General features: G+C 37.9%; 1 protein-coding gene across 1 annotated transcript in view; it reads left to right on the forward strand.

The window, feature by feature from the left end:
- The window catches only part of LOC104616475 (DNA excision repair protein ERCC-6-like), a 45,983-nt gene extending 39,491 nt beyond the window's left edge, over window positions 1-6,492 (forward strand). The window contains exons 14-20 of the mRNA XM_010281501.1: window positions 188-307; window positions 1,383-1,477; window positions 3,354-3,499; window positions 3,585-4,295; window positions 4,903-5,104; window positions 5,429-5,507; window positions 5,929-6,492. Of these exons, the coding sequence (XP_010279803.1) occupies window positions 188-307; window positions 1,383-1,477; window positions 3,354-3,499; window positions 3,585-4,295; window positions 4,903-5,104; window positions 5,429-5,507; window positions 5,929-6,357 (1,782 nt within the window). The 3' untranslated portion in view covers window positions 6,358-6,492. The remainder of the gene's footprint in view (window positions 1-187; window positions 308-1,382; window positions 1,478-3,353; window positions 3,500-3,584; window positions 4,296-4,902; window positions 5,105-5,428; window positions 5,508-5,928) is intronic.
- Window positions 6,493-9,812: the final 3,320 nt, after the last annotated feature.

A 9,812-nucleotide genomic window follows, 5' to 3' on the forward strand; every position in this document is an offset into this window, starting at 1 on the left:
CAGTAAAAGAAATTTAGAACTAACTACTTGTATTTGTCAAAAGAGATATTAGGCAAACAAGGAAATTTATTCCTTCTCTTGGCTCCCTTTGCATCTTTGCAAATAATGCTGATAATATAACAATCCAGGAAATAAAAATATCTTCAGTAATTCTTCTTGCTTTAGTAAATTCTCTCTTGTGTTATAGGACAAATCCATATTTATTTTTCTTCTAACAACTCGTGTTGGTGGCATTGGAGTTAACTTGACTGGTGCTGACCGGGTTATTATTTATGATCCTGACTGGAATCCCAGTACAGACACACAGGTGAGTTTGGTTCATTACATTCCATTTACCAGCTAATCTGAAATAAAACTGAAGATGGAATGACATTTATCTCCTCAAATAATGTTAAAGCACTATGATGCTCCTCCCTAAGTTCCTGTTCCCAGCAATGGTTGCTTAGGGTGCAGTTCCACATTATGATTACTTTTGTGGCAGAGCTGATTTAAGTGGTTCCCACCACATCCCCTTTATGCTGTTATACCTTACCACTCTTCAATATTGTCAATTCATATGGTGTATTTAGAGTGTAGCCAAACAAACAGTTGAAATGGCCCGGTGTTTTTAAATAAATAAGCAAACAAACTAGATGTGTCTGAAGGGAGAGTGCAAGCTCTTGAACAGGCATGACTGTTCATGGCTGCAATGCAGGGTAAGAAAAGGAGAATGAGCGTGGCTTCAATTGGCTTTGTCACTAAATAACCATATGTAGCTATGCCCTTAGAAGCTGCTGTTAAGCCAATACCTTAAAGAAGTTGTTCTTTATCTGACGGTATGATGAGACTCTGGGTTATCAGATCCCTTAATAGTATATGGGGCTTAAATGTTTGGGAGGAAAAAACTACTTTTGATGGAAATCCTACATAGCTCTGAGATGTGTAGTCTGACCCTGAGTGGTCTGTTTTAGCGGTAGGTTCAAGAGGTTTGTAGGAAAACTTTCCATTAAGAAAAAGAAGAAAAGTTCCAAGTGTATATTAAATGTGTATATTAAAGATGTGTATATTAAAGCTCTGTTGTGAAATAGAGCCCTTTTGGAATAAGTTATATAAAGTACATATCCTAGATAGGAGTTCTAATTTTAACGTAATTATTTTTTGAGGTTTTTTGCATAGGTTTGTTGGTACAATTGGAGACTTTTCTTTTTAGACATGTAGGCTTTCTAAATTATTTTCCTCTCCTGCTGTTAGTTGTCCTAATGCTGTAGAAATACCACAGCTATGTAACTACTTGAACTATTTGTTAAATATCCCAATTAGGTTTCAAACGGTGGTACCGATAGCTCCCTGTCAAACATGTGTCTAAGAGTCTATGTCTGACAACCAAACCTTTTGTGTTCCAGGCTCGGGAACGTGCTTGGAGAATAGGCCAAAAGAAACAGGTGACTGTGTATAGGCTTCTCACTGCAGGTACTATTGAAGAGAAGATATACCACAGGTCAGTCAGAAAGATTCCTTGGACACAGCCGTATGCTCAAGAAAATGTTTGTAGCACATCTGAGGTGGTATAACAGTGACATAACTGTGCATGTCCACGCATGGCTTGTAACCCCCAACCTTGGTCATGGAAAACTTCTAAAAATTTCTGCTGAGAAATGGGCCACCTTCTAATATTATACTCCTAGTTGCAGGGTTGTGCTGCTGCTGCCTCTCTAGCTCCAGGACCCACATGCTAAATATACCTCATCAATCTGTTCCAGCAGCTGTGTCCAGCACATCCAAAATTCACCTTAAATGAGGAAGTATGAGGCATAGACAAGAAAAAATTAGCCCCTTACTCAGAACATGAGACTCAACAAGTCTGAAATGCAAACTGAAATCAACAAGTTTTTTATATTGTACTTAGTATATATAAAGATGTATGTGGTACAAACATCTATTTATTCTGCAAACCCAATTTGATTTTATTCCCAAATCATTCCAGAGTGAAAGAATTAAATCCCAAGAACCACCGGTTATATTCACATTATTTATTCCAAAATGTAGCTAAAGCCTTAAAGTGCTTGCGTTTTGAAATCAATGAAGTCTTTTTGTTTTGCTTTCGCATTCAGCTTTCTCAGTAGTTATCTTCACTCACATGAGTTCCAAATGAATGTACCTGGGAATCCTCTGACTAGGCATTACTCTATAGAACTGGAATATCCCCTTTGAAAATGGAGATGAATGAAAAGCTGTAAATAATGAAATGCCCACACTTATTGAGTGCCTTTTTTAATCTGTTTTACCACATGGACACAAAGCATCCGCTGTTGGTTGGCTTGCGTCCCTCTGGCATACTTCTGTTTGAACAACACTGACCACATCAAGGAAGTGGGCTCTAAGGGTCAGGACAGCCATCAGAAATTCATTTATTTCCAGAACAGTGCAATGGACTTTGAACTTTAAGCAAGTTGTTTTTTCTCTTTGCCCATGTTTTCCCCTGTGCAAATATGTGATCATCTTTGCAGGAAGCTATGAAGCTCAGTTACTTCTTAAAAACTTTGAAGTCTTCTGATGGGTACACTACAGTAGCTGGCACCTATGTTTAAACTTTGTTTTGCCAATTAGATTTAAAAATAGTTTCCCTGCTTAATGCCAGCAGAGCCAAAACCATGATAAAAACACTTCTTGAGAACTGATTTCCAGCTTTATTTAGGGATGTATTTTTTTGTACAGGAAAATAGTGCCTAGAACTTACAATCAAAAGCTATGTCATACAAACATGGCATAGAATTAGATTTGTCAATACTAGAAGACTTTTTGCAGCTTAGTTCTCCCCCAGACTTTTCTTTTCAGTCCTCTGCAGATGGGCTCTTTTATCCTTTCTCAACCACAAGCCTGATTTCCCTTTTCAGTGGTTGTCATCCAGTCACCATCAGACTGGGCTACTCTGCTGCTTTTGATTCCTCCAACCAATTGAACCATTAAAATGTTGTCATTTTAACAAGCTCGTGTTTTTCTTTCAGGAGTATTCTGATAGTTTTATTGTAATACATGTGAGCTTTTCAATTTTAATGGACAAAAAAGAATTCTAGCTGTGAAGTTATTTATTGCTTAGTTAAGAGATGCCTCATAGGACACTTCAGAATGGTGGTTACCTGTTGTGTTATGGGGTTGTTGCAAAACAATAAATCCCCATGTTTAACAATTTAGCTGGTTGTTTGAAAGTTACTAACTCAAGATTGTCTTTTGGAAACTAGCATCATCTTCCCACTGCTTAATTGTTCTGCAGGGTAACATTTGTGCTTACATAGTTTTCTGTTTAAGTACTGTATTCAGTACTTAAACATAGCTAGACATTGTTTCATGCACAAAGTACTTTTTTTCTTTTTTAGACAAATCTTCAAACAGTTTTTAACAAACAGAGTGCTGAAAGACCCTAAGCAGAGGCGCTTTTTCAAATCCAATGACCTTTATGAGCTTTTTACTCTGAGCAGCCCAGATGTGTCTCAGGGGACTGAAACAAGTGCAATTTTTGCAGGTACACACTTCTTTTTCTATTTGTTTAAAAGAAAAAAATGTTTAAAGTGTTTGACAAATAGATACTAACTTCATTCATCCCTTAGGTACTGGCTCAGATGTTCAAGTCCCAAAACACCAATTGAAACAGAAACTTGAAAAGCCACCTGATAATGACACTTGTAAAGGTGGTCTCCATCTTACAGAAGGCAGCTCACCGAAGTACAGCAAGTCATGCAATTCCTGCTCAACCACCCACATGACAAATTCTTCTTCTAAAGCAATAGAGACAAGTGAGGAAACTAAAGGAAATTTGGAAGCCTTTGACCAAAATAGCTATGCAAAAAGTAATGCACAAGCTGCTACTAATATGAATTCATTGAATAAAAGCAAGGAGGAAAGCTTGGAAAGAGCTGACAAACCTATGTCCCAGTCATTGCCAGGTGATGCAGGGTCTTCAGAGAATGCCAAATGTCTGAACACCATGGTGGCTAATGCAAATATCAAGGACAATTTTAGCCTGACATGTGGTGCAGCTGGCTCTTGGGAAAAGCGGGTTACTAAAACTGAAGATGGGCAATTAGATAATAATCATTATAAATGCACCTCAAAAACAAAGCACAGGGTGGATATGCTGTCACATGAGAGCCGCAAAGATAAGTCTAAGAAGAAACATCACAAAGATGCTAGATTTGAAGGAGAGCGCATTCCTCATCTAGTGAAACAAAAGCGATACAGAAGGGAGAACAGTGAAGAGAAGGAGGAAGACTCAAAGAAAAATGATGATTACGTCTTGGAGAAACTTTTCAAAAAGTCAGGTAACTTGTCATTTAGCTGCTCAACAGTGTCAGACTAAAACTTATGCAAGTGAGGGAAGGAGCAGTTCTGTTACTCTGATGGTTGCAGCTACAATACAAAACGTTATTTTATCTATTCTCTTACTGTAGTGAAACGTGAAAACATTCATCATTGAAATGCTGTGGTTATGAATGTGCTAATTACCTTGACACAGACTTTTCAGAGAGATCTGCAGGCCTGGATACAGAAGTAATGCAGTATTTCTTCTGGAAATAAGGATGTAACCAACCTTCATTTACACAAGAGTTTCGCTTCTGTCTGCCCTGTCCACAACAATAGAAATGATCGATTTACCCACATAATTGCCAAGTCTTTTGTGAATAATGACTTCATCAGCACACCAGAAGTGGTTTGCTGTCAAATTGATTGCTTATCTGATGGGGGGCGGGGGGAAAAAAAAGTCTCTTATTAGAAATGGCTATACTGAAATGCTGAATATAATCAACCTGAAAAAGGAAAAATGTGATTGTGTGATTCACTTAAATGGTGAATATGTAATTTTATAGATAAACATGTAAATTTAACAGATGTCCTCCTTAACCTTTTCTTGTATCTTCTGGTTTTTAGGGGTACACAGTGTTATGAAACATGATGCCATTATAGAAGCTTCCTGTGCAGATCATGTGCTGGTGGAAGCAGAAGCAAACAGAGTAGCCCAGGATGCTTTAAGAGCCTTAAAAGTCTCTAGACAGCGATGTTTAGGAGCTGCTTCTGGTGTGCCAACCTGGACAGGTGTGAGTGGTCTTTCAGGTGCACCATCTGGAATAAAGTAAGTTCTCGCACTGCTTTTACCAAAAATAGAAGAGTTCTTTAGGATGCTATGGATTTATCTTGTTTTGCACTTGGTGTTTGCAGTAACATGTATCAAAGTGGAGTTTCATGCTTTATATTTAATAAAGACATGAAAGCATGTTACAAGCCTAGGAAGTCCAATCTGAAGTACAAAGAAAGCATTATTGTTGCGCAGAGAGGAGAGAGTTTGGTGAAGGGCTCTTGAGAACCCTAAAACACAAACCCAGTCCCCATCTTTGGCAAAACTGTCCTAATTATTTTGAGGATGTCTTATGGAGTTAATTCTTTTGTGGGTTTTTAGGAGTCGCTTTGGTCAAAAAAGAAACCCCATGCTGCTCTCTTCACATTCTGCTTGTGCATCACCTGCAAAGAAGTGCAAGGTAAGAGACACAATCTAATATTTCTCACTTAATAGCTGATATATATAAAATGTTCTGATTTATGCAACAAATCTGATTTATACTGTAGATGTCTCATACCCATTTGTTGTATGATTATGTAGAATTCTAGAATTTTTAGTCACCCATGAATTTGATTTTGTGTTTCGATATGGCATCTTGATGAAGTCTAATTAGATACAGCAGTCACAAATTGCAACAAGGTCTGGTTATCTGTCTCAAGACCAGCCATGCTTTTCCTTTTGAGACCAGAACATACTGCCTCCTTACTGTGTATTTCAGATGACCAGCTTCTGAGTATTCAGGTTTGTTGTTTAAGTCTAAACAGCAGGCAGATTTTGTTTAACAGTTTCTGTGGATCTCAAAATCCAACTTTCTCCATAGTCTGTATGTTTATTTGCAGGATGCAGATACAATAAAGAAAGAAAATGTAAAGAAGTGTAGTTCCAATGGGCACTTTGATGGAAAATCTGGAGAATCGTCATCCAGTGCACTAGATTCCTCATCTTTATTAGCTAAAATGAGGGCAAGAAACCACTTTATTTTACCACAACGGACAGGAAATGAGGGAGATGAGAATCCTCAGCAAGCCCTCGCTCCAGGCTTGGCTTCAACAGAATACGATGAACTGCTCGTGGACGTGCGTAACTTCATAGCGTTCCAGGCCCGCATGGATGGCGAGGCTAGCACTCAGGAAATACTGCACGAATTTGAGTCCAAACTGCCAGTGGCACAGTCCTGTGTATTTAGAGAACTTCTCCGTAATCTCTGCACCTTCCATAGGAGCCCAAATGGTGAAGGTGTCTGGAGGCTAAAGCCAGAATTCCGCTAACCTTTGTCAAGGGAAGGCACCTGTCTGTGCACTCAGCCACCACTCTCCTTTCAAAGACTTACTGTTTGTCTTTTAAAATTAGGAATTATTTTGTATTCATGATTTAATAATTGACTTGAGAAGTCAGTGGTGCAGCGCTTGTTGCAGGCTCAGAGCTAACTTAATTTCTGATTTACACTATTTATATGAAAGTGCCGTCTACCTCATAGATGAAACAAAACAAAATATCAGCACCTTTTCTTTGAAAGAAATCTTAATATAAATGGAATGAGGAATACACACTGACTTTTTATTGCAGTAAGAGCCATGGATGTTGCCATGGGTTGTAAGACTTATTTGATTTCTGTGAAATTCCAAGAACTTCTTCCTCGATTTTCGGTATGTTACTTGAATGGTCATGGGGCACACTGTGTACCATCATGTCATGGTTTAACCCCAGCTAGCAGCTAAGCACCACGCAGCCACTTGCTCACTCCTTCCCGCTGCCCCCCGCTGCCACGGGATGGGGAGGAGAATCGGGGCCGGGGGGAAAAAGGTAAAACTCGTGGGTTGATGTACAGACAGTTTAACAGGACAGCAAGGGAAGAGAAAAATAATAGTAACAATGATAATATACAAAACAAGTTATGCACAATACAATTGCTCACCACCCGCTGACTGATGCCACAGTGCCCCTGGCCAAGTCCCTGCAGTTTATATATTGAGCATGACATCATATGGTATGGAATATCCCTTTGGCCAGTTTGGATCAGCTGTGCCCCCTCCCAGCTACTCACTGGCAAGGCATGAAAAGCCAAAAAGTCCTTGACTAGTGTAAGCACTACGTAGCAACAACTAAAGCATCAGTATGCTATCAACATTATTCTCATACTAAATCCAAAACGCAGCACTATTCCAGCTACTAGGAAGAAAAATTAACACTAGCCCAGCTGAAACCAGAACACACAAAAAAACAAGAGATGATAGTGGTCAGTGTGAGAGATTCACTTGTACTGACAAGTGCATCAAAATCATTTTATGACACTTTCATCAGTAGTGAGAATTTTGTTTTAATGTTAGTGCTTTCATTGTTGCCAGTATCTAGCATACGCAGTATAATTTACATCACTAATTAACTTGGGAAGTAATTCTACTGCCATGGAAGTTTAATCACAAAAAATGGAAAGCCTGGCAGAATATTGAGATGACCAACAGCTGGTAAGTGTGGAAAACTTACTATATTAGGGAAAACCCATTTACACCATAATCATCAGTTCAGTTACAGTACCGCTGGCAATTGCTTTGTATAATATTTCTTAGTACTGAGGTGACAGTAATTGTTATGTTTGTCGCAGGTTGTGGACTGATAACTGAAATCCTGTGAAATGTTCATGGGTCTCACTGTAATTGATGTCAAAAACTTCTAGTTCCCTGTTAGCACTTAAAATTTTATACCTTGACAGAGACTGAGGGGTTAGTTGTTCAGAGGCGGGATGGTTTCACTGTATTTTACTAAACATCACTTTTGGCCAGAGACATAATTGGAGCATATACAAAAGCTACAGGTCATACCTGTTCTCTAGACAGGGAAAATGTCAGTCTTCCTAACAGTCAGGTAAGTTCTAATATCCATTTTCTTCTAAGGAAGGAAGGATTGGATTATTTGTAGCAAACCCAAGTACTACATTGGGTCTGTTTTCAAGGTGCTAGTGTGCTATGTAAGGAAATCTTAAGGGGGAAAAAATGGGTAGATTTTTGAGAAGAAAACCACATTCATGCACATCCTTGCATCAACATTAAATTAAACTAGGAACAGTTAAATATGCCTAATGTCTGTCCGATCCCTAACCTATTGAGAAAAGGGAAAGCTGAGCTACTTTTAATTTTTTTGTTCAGTGTGAAAGTATCTTGTTTACTTCAAGTGAAAGTACAAATATTGAAAGATGAATGGTGAAGTAAGAATACAAACTGTTACTTTGGTCTTGTAAAGAAAGTCTTTAAGATATTTCCGGTGGCTTTTCCTCTTGTTTTTGTTCAGTGCTAAAGGATCTGTAGAGGTTTGCAAGCAGTAGTGCCTCAACTGTTTCAATAACTGGTCAGTTGGCTTTTCACAGACTGGAGTTGGAGAGGCAAGACAGTCCAAGAATCTGTTTCTTTTCCTTGTGGCATTTGAAGGTGGGACTGTTGCACCTTTTCATGACACCTCTTTTTCTGATTCCATTTATATTCACTTACATTCCCTCTTTCAGGAGAAAGATGACACCAAGAATCTAGGCTGCAATTACAAAGCACTTCAAAAATTGCAGATGTGTTGATATTACTTAAAATTGATCACTAGAAGAGTAAAAACAAACCCAATTTTGATGTTATCTCCAAAGCTATAGGGAATTTTAGTTGGGTTTGGGTGTCATGCCCCTAGACATCCCTATGCCCCAGGAACAAACCAGGAATTCAGCTGTCGGCAAAGCTGCTGTTGTCACATTAGCTGTCTGTTCTATTGCCCTGTTGTATTTACTACTTCCAATCTTCAAGACCTAGTTCCTGTACTAACAAAAGTTTGCAGCTTCTCGCTGATCTGTTCATGTAAATAAAGTTGCATGTGCTTTTTATAAATACTTGGGTTTTATGGACTTATTAAAAAAGCAAAACCAAAAGTCTGTTCTAGATGTTGTCTTTGGGGCTGGGAGGGGGACAGTGGGGTAGAGGGGCCATCTTTCCTGCATAGCGTGGCTCTCAATGATTCGTTATCTGTAAGTACATTTCTGTTTTTCATACAACTTCAAATTATGCATCCTAGTAACTAGATTTTTTTTTCCAGTGCTAGCCTTTGTTTAAAATGTTTAAAAGACTGAATGAATATTAGTGTAATACTTAAAAAAAATATGGTTGTTTTTTTTTAGTATTTTATCTCGAAAGTGTATGTGATAAAAGGTCTACAGGCTGATTTTTAGGTAAAGTTATTCTGGAATATAATATAGCTGCTATACATTTTAAAGTGAAGAGTTATTTCCGAATAATCCTACTTTTATTCCATAAAGAATTATCTGATATTTTTGTTTAGTTTTTTGTTTGTTTAGCTTTACCTGTGCAAAGTGAATTCCTTTCACATCTTCAAAGAATATCTGAAACAATTCCTAACTAGTGATATTGCATAGTCAAACATGATTACTATTAGATAGCCTATGGATATATAATATTTTTAAAAGCTTGTATTTTAGCCTTCTCAGTTTCCAAGTTTTCAATGCTGCAGTTGATAGCTGCTACTTTATTTGTGCTTGATTCCAAAAATCACTCGTGGAATGCTTGTGTGTTTATAATTTGTTTTCTTACCTCAGTAAAAAGGGGATAATCTGATGAAAATACAGATGTTAATTTAGGAATAGAGATGAAAAAAATCATTAAATCTTATTAAGGAGACATTTCAGCATGAAACAGTGAGTATAATCATTAAATTCAAAAAGTTATATATACCACAA

Source organism: Phaethon lepturus, unplaced genomic scaffold (genome assembly GCF_000687285.1).
Source record: "Phaethon lepturus isolate BGI_N335 unplaced genomic scaffold, ASM68728v1 scaffold16162, whole genome shotgun sequence".
Classification (NCBI taxonomy): domain Eukaryota; kingdom Metazoa; phylum Chordata; class Aves; order Phaethontiformes; family Phaethontidae; genus Phaethon; species Phaethon lepturus.